The 17095-nt window shown below is 38.8% G+C and overlaps 1 protein-coding gene across 6 annotated transcripts in view; it reads left to right on the top strand.

The window, feature by feature from the left end:
* Window positions 1-17095, top strand: part of Usp32 (ubiquitin specific peptidase 32) — a 184699-nt gene that overhangs the window by 47918 nt on the left and 119686 nt on the right. Inside the window, exon 1 of one of the 6 annotated variants that reach the window (XM_063269090.1) lies at window positions 11052-11073. The exons of the other annotated variants lie outside the window; for them this stretch is intronic. Within the exon in view, the coding sequence (XP_063125160.1) occupies window positions 11067-11073 (7 nt within the window). The 5' untranslated portion in view covers window positions 11052-11066. Of the gene's footprint in view, window positions 1-11051; window positions 11074-17095 lie in introns of those variants that run through there. 6 annotated transcript variants of the gene reach the window in all.

Below are 17095 nucleotides of genomic sequence, written 5' to 3'. Positions count from 1 at the left end.
CTAGGCAAACACTACCACTGAGTTCCTCTATTTACTCTTTTGCTTTTCTGATTTTGTATTTTTTTATGTATGTATGTATGTATAAATACGTGTGTATATATATATGTGTGTGTGTGTGTGTGTGCGTGTGTGTGTGTGTGTGTGTGTGTGTGTGTGTGTGACACACTAAACTGACACACTAAACTTAATCTGGCCTCAAGTTTGACTTTATATACTGGGATATAGGATTTACTTAGCTCTTCTACACCTCAAACAAGAGGCACATAATATTAACAAAGATATATTCTATGCATACTTCTTGGGTTTGCATATATGTATTTAATTTTATAATAAAATCTCAGCATTATGCTATATGTTTCATAGTACATTTGTAGATAATCCCTCTACATGGTCAATAATAATAAAAATGTTAAATTACTAAGATGAAGAGTAAATCTCCAAGTGTGATGATGAGCATCTGAAATTACAGTATGAGGAAGCTGAGACAGGAGGATCTAGTGTTAGAGGCCAGCCCGAGTGACTAAATAACTAGACTATCTCAACAACTAGCAAAGTCAGGCCATGACAGGGCTCAGTGGGAAAAGCACCTGCTGCCAAGCCTGAAGACCTGAATTTGTTCCCTGAGCTCACACAGAGGAAGGAGAAAAGTGATTTCTGAAATTGTCCTCTGATTTCCATATATGTACTGTGGCATACACATTCCCAAACAAATAAAATGTAATAATTAAAATAATTTGTATGTAGGCAGTTATTGATTTGCACAGTAGTGTGGGACTGTATAAAGGACCTTACAGTGTGAGGCCATTCAGACTTATAATAAATGGGAAAAATTACTGTTATCCTATTTTTTAAAAGCATTAAAGCATTAAAAATGTCTAGAAGTGTTATATATAGGGAAATTAATTTTTTAAGGTTTTTTTTTTTTTTCCTTTGAGATAGGTCTCATTGTGTAGCTCAAGTATTCCTAGAACTGACTGTATATTCCAGGCTGTCCTGGAGCACAAAGTAATACTCTTTCAGTCTTCCCTAGGACTGAGAATGTAAGCCTCCATACCTATCTTGTGTTTGTTTGTCTTGAAATTCAAAATAATATATACTGAATGTCTTTTCTGCCCATGTACCTTTCTACATTTAGATTAGCTTTTAAGGTTAATACTTAGATTTATTTTATGTGTATGGAAGCTTTACTTGCATGTATGTATGTGAACCACATGTGTGCCTAAAGAGGACAAAAGAGGGTGTCAGACACCATAGAACTGCAGTTACAGATGGTTGTGGGTACTAGGAATCAAACCAGGTCCTCTGGTATAGCAACTGATACTTTTAATTATTGAGCCATCTCTCTAGTTCCAAGCTTTCATTTTCACTTTCAGTGTTGCAAAATACTTGTGACAGTTCCTTTAATGTTGTTTGTGCCAACATTGCTACCTCTTGTCACCTTCATACTCTTTTCTCACCTTCCTTTTCCTCTAACCACAGACCTCACTTATAACAAGATTACCTTTCATCAAGTCCCTCTGGTTGTATACTAAGAGTCTTGGCTTTCTTGACTGCATTTTTCATGTTTGTTGGGCTATTCCCTTTATTTTTTATTTTAAAATCACATTTTATTTGTGTATATGCCACATGTACATGGGGAATGCAGAGGATGCTTGCAGGAATCAGTGAGTGGGCACATTAACCCACTAGGTCATGCTTGCCCTCTACTTTGTCTTTTGAGGTAGAATTATTCGCTGGCCTAGAGCTTATCCAAATAGAATAGGTTGTGGGGATCTATCTGTCTATCTCCACCTCCCTAGTTCTGGGTTTATAAACTTATGCTATCTGATGGCACTAGGCCTTTTATCATAGATTCTAGGTGAGCTCAGGTCCCCATGCTTGCTGACAAGCATATTCCTGAGTGAATCTTATCCTTTTTTTTTTCTTTAAAGAAAAAAGTTGTGTGTTTATGTGATTAATTTTTTTTTTTGTTGGTTCTTCTTTGTGTGTGTTTCTGTGGGATTGTATTCCTTTTGTACATTTTGCGAGTTTAGTTTTTTGTTTGTTTTAGACAGAGTCTCTCATGTATCCTTGGCTGCCTTGGCACTCACTATAGTTTGGCCTCTAACTTCTGCCTCTGCCTCCTTCTGAGTGCGGGAATTAAAGTTGTGTGTCGCTATGCTTGGCTAACATTTTTTTCAGGTTCGTACATGCATATGAAGTTGCATGTACATGCATATTTAAGAAGTTGTGTATAAACTTCTTAAATATTTGTTGTAATGTAAATGAAAAAAAATTTAAAAGTTGAAAACATTCAATATGAGTTTATAGAACTATTTGGTAGCTCTTTGATTAGTGTATAAAGGATTTACCTGAAGAGTTTAATATATTTTAAGCTTATCCTTAAGGAATTCTAAATATTCTAATACAGATTTGAAAAATACTATGCCAATCTTTGTTCTACAGAGAAGTCAGAGTTTATATTTAAACTTTTTGGTTTTTTTTTTTTTTTTTTTTTTTTTTTTGGTAACAGGGTCATTCTGTGTGACTTTGGCTGTTCTGGATCTAGCTCTGTAGATCAGACTGGTCTCAAACACTGCCTCCTGATTATTCTGATTAAAGGGACATGCCCCGAAATACTATGCTTAAAATTGCATTTTATTTATTTTCTGTATCAGGAGGCAATGGTGTATACCTGAGCATTAGCACATGTTTGACTGTCAGAAGACAACTTGTTAGTTCTCTGTTTATATCATGGAGAACCCTAGGTCCTCAGGCTTGGCAGTAGATGGATGCCTTTACCCACAGACCTATCTTGATGGCTCCAAATACTATTTTTAATCAGTATTATATGTGTATGTAAAATATTAAAAATAAACATGTTAATAATAAACATATTAAACTTAAAAGATTTGTTAAATGAGGGCTAATAGAATGGTCGCCTGGGTATAAGTGTATCAGTGCATGCTGGGTGACCTGAGTTCTAGCTCTAGAACCCACTTAGAAGTGGAAGGAGAAAACCAACTATACAGAGTTGTCACTAAACCTACTTAGGCTCTGTTGAGCATGTCTCCCTTGCTTATCATAATACACAGACACATACAATAATAATAACTTTTTAAAAAATGTAGAGCACCAGTTTTCTATATGTCTTGGCATTTTGTCCCTTCTGAGACTATTATATATTTTGATAGTTGAACTTTGAACTATTCAGATTTAGGTATATTCTGTTGATTTATCACTTTGAATCATAGCATAAAAATAAACTTACATTTCTCTTGACCCTGCACTACTTCCCTCCTTCCTTTCCCTACCACTTCATTCTAACAATGGTCGCATGGTGGCTTTAGTTAAATATTCATCGTTGGCCTTATGACCACGTGTATGGTATATACAATGTGATTCACATGTGAAGTTATGTAGCAAGCTATGATTACTTTTTTTAGATCATCCTTGGGTTGGGAATTTAGCTCAGTGGTAGAGCGCTTGTCTAGCAAGCATAAGGCCCTGGGTTCGGTCCCCAGCTCCAAAAAAAAAAAAAAAAAATGATCATCCTTTCTTTCTCCTGGAACTAATATTTGTTGTGGTTTTATTTCTTTTATTTGGTATTATTTCTAACTTACTCATCACTCCTTCTAATGATGTCTTATGATTTATAATCCCAGCACTCAGGAGACAGAGGCAAGCAGTTCTCTTGAGGACATCCTGGTTTACATAGCCAGTTTCGGGTCAGTCAAAACTGTATAGTAAGACTTTGTCTCAGAAAAACAAAACCAGAGCAAACAAACAAACAAAGCAACCAAAACAAAACGAAAAACAAAAACAAACAAAACCCAACCCCAAAAACCTAACAAACACCTACCTACAAAAACTTTATTTTTATGTATATTGGTGTTTTGCCTGCATGCACATTTATGAAGGTGTTAGATCCCCTGGAACTGGAGTTATGGATCCTGTGAGCCTACATGTGGGTATAGGAATTGACCCTGGGTCCTCTGACAGTGCTTTTAAGCACAGAGCCATCTCTCCAGCCCCTGCATACTAGTTCTTATTCTGCAACATAAATTCTGACATTCATTTGCTTATTTGAGAGAGGGTCTCATATAGTTCAGGCTATATTGAAATTTATGTGATTGAGAATGGCCATGGATTTCTAATCTTTTCACATCTACCTCCCAAGTGCTGAGTGAAATAGGTGTATGCCATCAGGTCTAGTTATGAATTGTTTTTTCTATATATAGTCTTGCATCAGAAACTTGTGTTTTTCTCTGAGAAACTTGTCATTGCATCATTTGAAGTCCATACTTCCTTATTTTAATTCTTTTGTTCTGCTTTGGTTGTTTGTGAAATGTTTATACAATTTTACTTTAATCATCATCATTATCATCATCATCATCATCACCACCACCACCACCACCACCACCACCACCACCACCACCACCATTATTTGAGACAGCATATTACTGTGGCATTAGCTGGCTTACAACTTACTCTGTAGACCAGGCTGGCTTCAAACTTGAAAATTCAAGTTCCTCTTGTTTCTGCCTCCTGAGTGCTGGGACTTAAGGCTTGTTTACATGATTTGGCTTTTATGTAATAGAACTTCAGAATGTTGTCATCTTGAGGTTGTGTGTAGAACTATGTATAGGTATGAGGAAATTGTTGACAAGCACAGAATAGTATATGCAGTGAAGACTGTAAGTCCCTAGACTTACTATGCTTTTGGTAGCAAGATTTAATTCTTGAAGTTTTTCTGTTTTTTTTTTTTTTCTTTTTTTCGGAGCTGGGGACCGAACCCAGGGCCTTGCGCTTGCTAGGCAAGCGCTCTACCACTGAGCTAAATCCCCAACCCCGAAGTTTTTCTGTTTTTTTTTTTTTTTTTAAATTTATTTATTATTTTATGAGTACACTGTAGCTGTCTTCAGACACACCAGAAGATAGCATCGGATCCCATTACAGATGGTTGTGAGCCACCATGTGGTTGCTGGGATTTGAACTCAGGACCTGTGGAAGAGCAGTCAGTGCTCTTAACCACTGAGCCATTTCTCCAGCCCCAGTTTTTCTGTTTTTAAGCCATGTTTTTTTTTCTTGTTTTGATCTGCTCGTATGCTAATACACACCTGTGTTTTTGTTCACTGAGGGCAGAAGAGGATGCTTAGTGTTCTGCCTTTCCACTTTTAGCCGTATTCCTCTAAGATGGCCTTTTACTGAACTGGAAACTAGAATGGGGCTGATCCCAAACATCCTCCTGTCTGCCCACCACAGCACTAAGGTTACAGATCTGAATGTGGCTAAGCCCAGCCTTAGTTTGTTGATTGATTTGTTTGAGACTGAGGCTCATTGTGTAGCCGTGGATAGCCTTAAATTCATCATGTTCATATTCAGACTGGCCTCAAACGCTCTTTTTAAGTGCATGTGTCACCAATCCCAGCACCAAGCCCAGCTTAGGTGCTGAGATCTGAACTCAGATCCTCATGCTTGCATAGCTGAGGTCTTACTGAGTTGTCTCTACAGCCATTTTCTTTTTTCTTTTTTTAAAGATTTATTTATTTATTTATGTGCGTTTGGGTGGGGATTATTCATACTAAGGTGCCTTAGCACATGTATGAAGGTCAGAAAATGACCCCCAGGAGTCTGTTCTGTTCTTCTACCATGTGGGTCCTGGGGATTGAACTCAGGTTACCAGGCTTTGTGGTACCTGACCTGTTGAGCCATCTCCCTGGTACCAGCCCCCCTTCCCCCTTTTCTTTAGGTTTTTCTTTTTCTTTTCTTTTTTTTTTGAGCTGGGAACTGAACCCAGGGCTTTGCGCCTCCTAGGCAAGCGCTCTACCACTGAGCTAAATCCCCAACCCAGGTTTTTCTTTTTTAATCATTTTATGCATTTACATTTCAAATGATATCCCCCTTTCTGGTTACCCCTCCACAAACCCCCATCCCATCTCCCCTCTCCCTCCTCCCCTTTGCCTCTATGAAGGAGCTCCTCTACCCCCTCCTGCTTCACCCCTCTAATATTCCCCTACACTGGGGCATCAAGCCTCCCTCCCTTCCCATTGGTGTCAGATAAAGCCATTCTCTGCTACATCTGTATCTGGAGTCGTGGTTCTCTCCATATATACTCTTTGGTTGGTGGTTTAGTCCCTGGGAGCTCTAGGAGGTCCAGTTAGTTGATATTGTTCTTCATATAGGGTTGCAGTCCCCTTCGGCTACTTCAGTCCTTCCCCTAGCTCTTCCACTGGGGTCCCCGGGCTCAGTCTGATGGTCGGCAGTGAGTATCTGCATCTGTATTGGGCTGGTAGAATCTCCCAGGGAACAGCCATATAGGCTCCTGTCAACAAGTGTTTCTTGGCATCAGTAATTGTATGGGGGTTTGATGGGGTGGATCCCTAGGTGGGGTGGTCTCTGGATGATGGCCTTTCCTTCTCTGTTCTTTTTTTTTTTTTTTTTTTTTTTCTTCTCCCTCTGTCTTCCCTTTGGACAGTAACATTTCTGGGATAAAAATTTTGAGTTGCATTAGGTGACCCCATCCCTCACCTGGGGGCCGTGCCTACCTACTGGAGGTGGTCTCTACACATTGTATCTCTCCTTTGTTGGGCATTTTGGTAAAGTCTTCGCCATTGGGTCCTGGGAGCCTCTCTCTTCCCTGGAGTCTTGGCCTTTCTAGTTGCTACCCTCAGTTCTATTCCCCACTGCTACATGTTTCTATTCAATTTCCTGACCCTCTGTACTTTTCTCCTGTCCCTTCCAATACCTGTTCCTGCCTTGCCTTTTTTTTTCCTCTCCCCCTCTTCTCTCCTTCTTTCTACCTCCTGTGATTATGTTGTTCTCCAGTCTATGTAGGATTGAAACATCTATACTTTGGTCTTCTTTCTTCTTAAGCTCCATATGGTTGTGGGTTGTATCATGGATATAATGATCTTTGGGGCTGATATCCACTTATCAGTTAGTACAAACCATGTGTGTTCTTTTGTGACTGGGTTACCTCACTCAGGATGATATTTTCAAGTTCCATCCATTTGCCTAAGAATTTCATGAAGTTGTTGCTTTTAATAGCTGAGTAGTACTCCATTGTGTAAATGTACCACATCTTCTGTATCCATTCCTCTGTTGAGGGACATCTGGGCTCTTTCCAGCTTCTGGCTATTATAAATAAGGCTGCTATGAACATAGTGGAGCATGTGTCCTTGTTATATGTTGGAGCATCTTTGGGGTGGGTATATGCCTAGTAGTGGTATAGCTGGGTCTTCAGGTAAAACTATTTCCAATTTTCTGAGGAACCACTAGATTGATCTCCAAAGTGATTTTACCAGATTGCAGTCCCACTAGCAACAGAGGAGTGTTCCTCTTTTTTCACATCCTTGCCAGCATCTGCTTTCGCCTGAATTTTTGATCTTAGCCATTCTGACTGGTACAAGGTAGAATCTTAGGATCATTTTGATTTACAGTTCCCTAATGACTAAGGATGTTGAACATTTCTTTTTTTTTTTTTTTTTTTTTTTGGTTCTTTTTTTTTTTTTTCGGAGCTGGGGACCGAACCCAGGGCCTTATGCTTCCTAGGTAAGCGCTCTACCACTGAGCTAAATCCCCAGCCCCTGAACATTTCTTTAAGTGCTTCTCAGCCAGCCATTCTAGATGCCTCAGTTGAGAATATTTTATTTAGCTTCATACCCCATTTTTTTTCCTTTTTCTTTTTTTTCGGAGCTGGGGACCGAACCCAGGGCCTTGCGTTTGCTAGGCAAGCGCTCTACCACTGAGCTAAATCCCCAACCCCCATACCCCATTTTTTAATAGGTTTCTTTGTTTAGACTTGACTGTTGTAGAATTAGCTTTGTACACCAGGCTGGCATTGAACTCACTGAGATTTGCCTCCCTCTGCCTCCTTTTGCCTCCCCAGTGCTGGGAATAAAGGTGTGCACCACCACTGCCCAGCTCTAGCCCCTTTGATTTTTAACTGGGATTTCTTTATTTCTTTAGTGTTTTTTAGTTTTGTTTTTATTTTCCCTTAACAACACTATAAGCAATCTCCAGGACTTTGAATAAATACCTGGTTTTGCTCTGGTAGAATCAGATCTCCTTTTCTTTTTTTGTTTGATACAGTGTTTCACTGTAGCTATGCTAGCCTAAAACTTACTATGTAGCCCAGTCTTCAAACTTGGCTACACAGCTGAAGCTTGGCCTTGACCTTTATTCATATCCATCTGCCTGTGCCTCTCAAGTGCTAGAGTTACAGATGTATGCCACCATACCTAGTTTCTCTTGGGTATTTATATTGGATCTCTTACTAGCTATAATTTTATACTTATGAAAAATAGTTATTTCATTTTGTCTTTTTTTTCCCCCAAGAGCTGAGGACCGAACCCAGGGCCTTACCACTGAGCTAAATTCCCAGTCCCAAATATTTACTTCATAAAGGAATAAAAAGTGTCCTGATGTTTATAATATAACGAAAGGGCGATTCTTTTCTTTTTCTTTTGTTTTGTTTTTTTGAAACAGGGTCTCATATATAGGCCAGGTTTTGAATTTGATATAAAGCCAAGGTTAGCTTGAATGCTATTGATCCTTCTGTCTTTGCCTCTGAAATTCTGGGATAATTGTTTGTCCATCCATGCCCACATTCATTTTTTTTCTTTGTGTGTGTGTGTGTGTGTGTGTGTGTGTGTGTGTGTTGTGTATATATGTGTGTGTGTGTACACACATGCACATGTATATGTATATGTCTGTGTGTGGCTGTCTGTGTCCACGTATTTATGCCTGGCTTTTTTTATGAAGGTGCTGGGAATTCAAATTCAGGTACTCATGCTTGCATAGCATGTGCTCTCCTGAGCCATCTTTCCAGCTCATGTTTCCTTTTATTTTATTTAGTAATATGTTCTTTTTTTTTTTTTTTTGGTTCTTTTTTTCGGAGCTGGGGACCGAACCCAGGGCCTTGCGCTTCCTAGGTAAGCGCTCTACCACTGAGCTAAATCCCCAGCCCCTAGTAATATGTTCTTAATTGGAATAGAATTACATCATTTCCCTCCCCCCTTTTCCACCAGTCTTCTTAGGTATGCTTCCTCCTAACTCACCTCTCAATCCTTCCAAGTTAATAGCCTCGTCGTCGTCGTCGTCGTCGTCGTCGTCATATATATGTTTGCATAAGTTTGTTTCAGGTTGACATAAAACTAGCTTGTGCATCTATATTTTCAGAATTGTAGATACTGGGAATCATAAAAGACTTAACAAATCTTAACAATCATGATCAGATCATGAAGATAGAATTGTCACAAATAAGGTGATGCATTTTGAACTTTTGATCCTCTGCCTCTATTTCCCAAAAGCTGAGATTATAGGCATGAGCACAACACCTGGCTTGGAATGCTTTTTAAAAAGTGAAAAGGTAAGTTAGGTGTAACTTTTGTTATTAATTCTGTTCTGTAGGTTAAAGACACTGAAGACATCCTATTTCACATTTCAGTTAGATTTATAAAGGAATTTGGGCTACTGTTCCCTTCCTCTCTGCTGGAGGAGGTGAAGATACTTGGAAACATAATGCTGCTGAACTGATGAATGTTATGTTGCTGATAGCTTCAGAAGTTTATGAACCAAGAAAATGATAAATCATGTATTTGGTTTGAGAAACTGCGGAAAGCAAGTGAATAAACTAGAAAATGTATCAACATGTTTAATAGTCATCTTCTTGTATTTATTTATTTATTTATTTATTTATTTATTTATTTATTTATTTATTTTTTGGTTCTTTTTTTCGGATCTGGGGACCGAACCCAGGGCCTTGCGCTTCCTAGGTAAGCGCTCTACCACTGAGCTAAATCCCCAGCCCCAAGGACATTTTTTTCAATCATTTTTTAAAATTCTATTTTAGTACCTAAGCATACAGCAAATTTCCTGTGACCGTTAACTAAGTCAGGCCTTTTTTGATTTATGTTCTGTTCTTATAGGCAGTTTTCAAAGATACGATCTTCCTCAGAAATTATTTTGTTAACTTTATAGTGGCATATTTGACATGTTTCAGAATGGGAACTGTCACTCCTATAGAAAAAAATTGTACAACTTGAGAATGTTTCTTTCTGTGCCCTAAAGTTTGCTATTACTATTTCAATTCATTGACAAAGTAGCTTGGTTTTCTGACACAAAGTTCCTAGTCTATATTTTTTTCTTCACATTTTTATATACTAAACAGAATTTGTAACAGGAACAAGGAAGCCAAAGTTTCTTTTAGATTAGTTCAGTTTTTTTATATGATATAGGCAAGCTCAGACCATGCTTGGGAACAGAAATAGAGGCAGATGGATGCTGATGCTCTGTAAGGATGGCATGGCTGGCTCTTTTCGATTACAGATTCCAGTGGTCTGAGAGGTGCAGATAGGGAGCCACAATCCATTCACAGTCGACACTAACCATGTGTGCTGTGGTAAAGCCAAGAGCAACTTCATTTGTCAAGTAGCGAGCTACTTTTAGTTTCCTAGTACAAAGTTTCCTAGTATATAACAACCCTGGCAGCTCTATCTTTGAACATTGAGGCCATGCTATAGAAACTGCTGTATCTTAATTCCTTCTTTGAATTTCAGATGATTTGCTCTGAAATGTTAACTGGAGTGTAATACCAGTGGACCATTTTTACCCTTTTTTGAAAAATAAAAACAGCTCGTTCCCTCCCTCCCTCCCTCCCTCCCTCCCTCCCTCCCTCCCTCCCTCCCTCCCTCCCTTCTTTCTTTCTTTCTTTCTTTCTTTCTTTCTTTCTTTCTTTCTTTCTTTCTTTCTTTCTTTCTTTCTTTCTAGATTTATTTTTAGCTGGATGCTGGTGGCACATACCTTTAATCCCAGAATTTAGGAGGCCCAGGCAGGCTGATCTCTGAGTTCCAGAATAGCAAGGACTACACAGAGAAACCCTGTTTCAAAAAACAAAAACAACAGCAAACAAATATTTACTTTTTTAATTTTTATGTGCCTGGATACTTTGCTTCTGTGTTAGTCTGTGTACCACTTGCAAGTTTGGTACCCTTGGAGAGCAGAAGAGGGTATTGGGTCCCCTTGAACTGGAGTGAGTTTGTTGCCAGTTGTGGGTGCTGAGGATTGAACCTGGGGCTTAATGAATGCTGGGTAAGTACTTTACCAACTGAGCAACATCCCCAGCTCTATTTTATTTTATGTATGTTGTGTGTTTTGCCTGCATCTGTCTGTGTACTACAGGCAAAAAGAGGTGTTGGATCCTCTGAAACTGGAAGTTACAGAGAGTTGTGAGCAGTTATATGGGGGTTTAAACTGAACAGGGGCCAAAAGAGCTCTTAACATCTGAGCCATCTCTTGCCGCTGACCCCCCCCCCCCATTTTAAGTGGGTGCTACAGTGCTACAGATTAGAACTCAGGACCCTATGCTTACATAGCAAGTATTTTACCAACTGAGTCATCTCCCTAGCCATAATATCTTTCTTTATAAATGTTTTTTTATTTTGAAATTGTGCTTTTGCCCTTTCTGTAAAAACCTGTGACTATAGAGAAATAACTCAGTGTTCAGAGCATTTGTTGCCTTTTCAGAAGACTCAGACTCAATGCCTAGAACTAACATGGTGGTTTACAACTGTTCCAGGGATCTGACACCTTCTGGCACCAGGTACATACATTCATGGTACACAGGTATAGAAAATATACATATAAGCAGAATACCCATATACATAAAATGAAAAATATTTTTAAAATTATGAGAAAACTATTAACTTTCTTTTTCTTTATCTTTCAATTTCTTCCCCACAAATAACATGGCTGTTGCCTTATTAAGTAGTATACTTCTTTATGGAACTAATTAAGTATGGGAAAAGATTCATATTAATATATTATTATCATTATTTGGATAGGGGTTTCTTTTGCCATAAGTTCCTAAAGAACTCATATAATTTCCTTTTACAAATCCTGTCATGACAGCTTAGATACCTAAGTACTGAAGATAATGGTACTCTGCAAAACAGGAGTGCTATTGCAGAGGGCTTATTAAAAAGAGTTCAACTGTTGGGGTGGTGGTTGTGCATGACTTTAATTCCAGTACTTGGGATTAAACTCTGTGAATGAGTTTGAGGCCAACCTGATCTATAGAGTTCCAGGATGGCCAGGGGTACACAGAAAGACCCTCAAGGGAGAATGGGCTTCCCAGGGATATCAATCAAATAGCCAAACTCAGTAAGACCAGGCACATACCATCACATCAAACAAGGTCAGGAAGAGGCAGCCCCAGTAAGAGAAGTGTCTGAAAGTAGGTAAAAGAGTCAAAGATAGCCTCTCTCCCATTGTTAGGAGCCCCTACAAGAACACCAAGCTACTTAGCCATAGCATACATGCAGACGCCAGACCCCTACAGGCCCCCTAATCTCTGCAAGCCCCCACAAGTCCTGGTCAATTGATCCTATGGGTCCTGTTCTTGTAGCATCTGTGACCTCTCTGGTTCCTCCTATTCTTCCTCCTGATGTGTGACTGTGGAACACTGCATCTCCTCCCATCAGTTGCTAGATGAAGTCTCGGATCTTTGATAATGATAATGGTAGATTCTCTAGTGCAAGGGAAACTCCATGGAATCTATGAGGGTAACCTTAGCAGAGATTCCTAGTAATGAGGGACATAAAGCCTGAACCAGCTACTTTCTGTAATCAGGCAAAGCCTCAAGTGGAGGGACAAAAACCATTCACAAAACCTTCCACCTAGGGGACCTAGAGAGGTGGCTCAGTTAAGAGTATTGGCTGTTCTTCCGGAGAGTCCTGAGTTCAATTCCTAGCAACCACAAGGTAGCTCACAACAACCAACTGTAGTGGGATCTGATGCCCTCTTCTGGTGTGTCTGAAGACAGCGACAGTGTACTCATATAATAAATTTTTTTTTTTTTTTTTAAAAACCTTCACCTACAGTTTGTCCTGCAGAATGTTTTTCGATGTTCAGCTTTTTAAGGTGGGTACTGGAGAATCTTATTTAGGCCCTATGCTTGTGCAGCAAGCACTTTATCTACTGAACTATCTCCGAAACTCCCCCAAATCCTTTCTTTTTTTTTTTTTTTGGTTCTTTTTTTCGGAGCTGGGGACCGAACCCAGGGCCTTGCGCTTCCTAGGTAAGCGCTCTACCACTGAGCTAAATCCCCAGCCCCCCCAAATCCTTTCTTGAAGCAGGTCTTCTTTGTAGCACAGAATTCTTTGCATTAGCCTCCAGAGTGCTGGGATTACTGGTATCTTATCCCAGTTTCCTTCATATCTTTTGTTTAATGTTTTCTGTGCATTATTTACTTTTTAAAACTTCGTTAAGTTTCTTAGCTTCTGTTTTCTTTTGGTAAAACATGTTCTAGAACAGGAACCCCATTGAATTTTTCTCTTTTGTTACCAGAAGATGAAAAGAATGGGAAGTAGTGGATTCCTTACCTCTGTAGGCTTTCTTTTTCAAAATGTCAACTTTTCCATTATGGAATATTTTGTATATCTACGAGCATCAAACATTTTAATAGAACATCAAAGTAAGATTTAGTTTTTCTGTAGGTTCTAGAGTTATTGAAAAAATTTGGTGGGAAGGGACAGGGAAGAGAGGAAGGAGGGCAAACTGTGGTTGGGATGTAAATACGATTTTCTGTTGTCTGTCTGTTTATTATGACAGGATCTTGCTACTTAGTGCTGCATGTTCTCAAGTTTGCTTTGATGCTCCTGCCTCTGGTTCCCTAGTGCTGAAATTACGATTTGCACGACTAGGCCAGGTTTTTCCCTGTTGATTTATAAAAAAATTTTGTCATGTGAGTTTCCATTTTTTTTTTTTTTCTTTTTTTGGTCTTTTTTTCGGAGCTGGGGACCGAACCCAGGGCCTTGTGCTTCCTAGGCAAGCGCTCTACCACTGAGCTAAATCCCCAGCCAGTGAGTTTCCATTTTCCAAGATAGTTTCTTCATCTGTATTCCCTTTGCACTTTGCATTATGTTCCTTATTACTTTGTATAAACTTGTGTTATGTTACCATGCATTTGAACTCTAGTGCCCTTCTTCTAGCAGACATGTCCAACCCACTGCTCAGGTTAGCTGTGGATGAAGCCCATCATGAACTTGTAAATTTCCTGTAAAATTATGTTTTGTGAAGAAAAATCAGTTGGCAACTCTAATGTGAAGTTCTTAAGTATGACCTTTGTATTGTTTGGTTGGGGCAGGGGTGTTGGACATCAGTTCTTTTAGATACTCATCAGGTGATTGTCATTGTATAGCAGGGAAAGATCTATTGAAATAGTTGTGGTCATTTCACAATGTATGCATACCTAAAGAAAAGGGGAGCTACTAGACTAAAGAGATAAAGGCATAACAGTGGCTGACTTGGAATAAGACTCAGATTATTGACATTTATCTTTGTAGCTCCCATAGCGTCCAACATACTATTGCCAATTATGATTTGACAAAATCTATTCATTTTTGTGGTATCTAGGCTACTCTGAATGTAATTTAGTTTACTTTTTTTTTTTTTTTCCTTAGATAGGGTTTCACTCTGGCCCAGAGTGGCTTTGAACTCCAGATCCCTCTGCCTGTAATTTCCCCAATGCTGGGATAACAGGGATGCACTACCATGTCTGGCTTGAATAACTTTTGTAGCAGAAATTACCTGACTTCAAAATTGTGATGTGCCTTTAGGAAAAAACAAACAAAAACAAGGTCTTACAATGTAGCCTTGGCTGTTTACTAGAACTCATTATATAAACCAGGAAGGCCTTGAAGATCTGCCTGCCTCTATCTCCAGAGTGCTGGGATTAAAAGCATAGACTACTAAAATGTAAGACCAATGACCTCTTCTTTTCTTCTTTGATGCATGCTAATTGCTTGTGGTAGTTTTTTGTTTGTTTTATGGTGTTGAGAACTGAACCTAGTGCCTTTGATAGCTTTCCTACATAGCTTCTCTACCACTGAGCCAATACTAGCTTGTAAAATTTATTTTTTAAAGGTTTATTTATTTATTATATATAACTACACTGTAGCTGTCTTCAGACACACCAGAAGAGGGCATCAAATCTCATTACAGATGGTTGTGAACCACCATGTGGTTGCTGGGATTTGAACTCAGGACCTCTGGCTGAGCCATCTCTTCAGCCCTGTAAAATTTATTTTTTTCTTTCTTTTTTTTTTTTTTTTTTTTTTTTTTTTCCGGAGCTGGGGACCGAACCCAGGGCCTTGCGCTTCCTAGGTAAGCGCTCTACCACTGAGCTAAATCCCCAGCCCCGTAAAATTTATTTTTTGAAGGGAGATTCATTTACTATTTTGTGGACTGTTAGTTTTTGTTTAGTGTTGTGAGTGTTCAGTGATGCAACTTAACTTTTTTTTTTTTTTGGAGCTGGGGACTGAACCCAGGGCCTTGTGCTTGCTAGGCAAGCGCTCTACCACTGAGCCAAATCCCCAGCCCCACAACTTAACTGTCTTTACAGCACTCCTGTTTAAATCTAAAATGATGAATTCGTTCTTTACAAACTTATGACGTGTGTGTGTGTGTGTGTGTGTGTGCGCAAACATTCAAGGAGGCCAGAAGAAGACTTTGGGTTTCCTGTTCTATCACTTTCTGCCTTGTTTTCTAGAGATAGGGTTATACTCATTGAACCTGGAGCTATCGAATCTGGAGCTCCACCAACAACCAGCAAGTCTCTCAGTCCCTTTCCCTACCTTGGTGCTGAAAATACAAGTGAATGGGTAGTTATGCCTGTATTTTTACATGGGTACTGCAGATTAAAATTAAGTTCCTCAGACTTGTGCAATAAGTGCTCTTATTCATTGAGCCAATGCTGACTCCTTCCCTCTTTGTAAAAGTTAAGTTTTTATTTAGTTACTATTGCGTGTGTGTATATATGATGCATGGGGTGTAAGGTTTGTGCACACATGCCATTTGCATGTGGAGATTAGAGAACAACTTCATTGAATTGCTTCTTTTCCTTCCACCATGTGATCCTGGGATTGAACTCAGATCATCAGGCTTGATGGCAAATGCTGAGCCATCCCACTGGACCCTGGCCTTTCTCTTTTTGATACTCCTCTTTTGCTCTTTCTTTTTTTTCCCCTTTCCTTTATTTCAGTGTTTGTTTTGAGGTACTGCTGTGAATTCAACCTACATTCTTATGCATGCGAGGCAGGAGCAATTACAGACTTAAATTCTGAATTTCAAGCCCTAAAAATTATCTTCTCAGTCCCTAAATGAATGTTTGTTTGTTTGTTGAGACAGAATCTTGTTTTATATTCCTGACTGGCTTAAACTGTCTGTAGACCAGACTTCTCTCAAACTCACGGAGATCCACCTGCTTCTACTTTCTGAGAGCTGGCATTAAAGGCATGCACCACTATACCTGCCAAACCAACGAACATTTTATGCATTTTCTGTCTGCTGATTGATAAAATGTTTATGTCCAATTTTTGTAAAGAAAAATTTAATTTTCAATGAATTTGGATCTATGGCAACATTTTAGTGTCTGTAAAATATTTTGAGTACATCCAATAATTTATTTGATCTTTTTGTTGATGGGACATTATTTGCTTATTATAAACACTTTAAAAGGTTTCCATATACATTTTATTCTCCATTATTAGTGAATACATTATTATTCATCAGTTTGATGTCATCAACACACAGTGGGGGTTGAAACCAGGGTCTTTAGAGTACTAGTTAAGCACTCTATTGGTAAGCTGTAGTCCCATCACAAGCATGCTGGTTTTTGAACAGAAACTAATAGCTTTTCAAATAATTTTTAACCAACAATAGACAATTGCAGTATTATATTCTAATATAATATTCTAGTTTATTTTGTCTCCACTAGATCAGAAGCAACTTAATTTATTACTAAAGCCATTGATGAGTTAGATAGCTTGAAGAAATATAATAGTTCTAGTAGCAAAGTTTTCTAATTACTATAATTAATGAGATGAGTTTTGTTCTATAATCTGTTTCCACATCTAGAAATAAAATACTGAGTTGGTGTGTTGTAGATGCTTGTAGATTTGATTCCTGGTGAACTACAGTTTAGAAATTATTTGAATTATATTGGCTTTTTTTTCTTTTCTAATCATTGTGTCACATGTTGTTGAACCTGGAACCCTCCCTGCATATGACAAACATTTATTGAGTGATTAGCTGTGTGCCAAGCTCTTTCCAT

This window comes from Rattus norvegicus, chromosome 10, assembly GCF_036323735.1.
Source record: "Rattus norvegicus strain BN/NHsdMcwi chromosome 10, GRCr8, whole genome shotgun sequence".
Taxonomy (NCBI): Eukaryota; Metazoa; Chordata; class Mammalia; order Rodentia; family Muridae; genus Rattus; species Rattus norvegicus.
The sequence above is the reverse complement of the archived record's forward strand: the minus strand, read 5'-3'. Positions and strand labels throughout refer to the sequence as shown.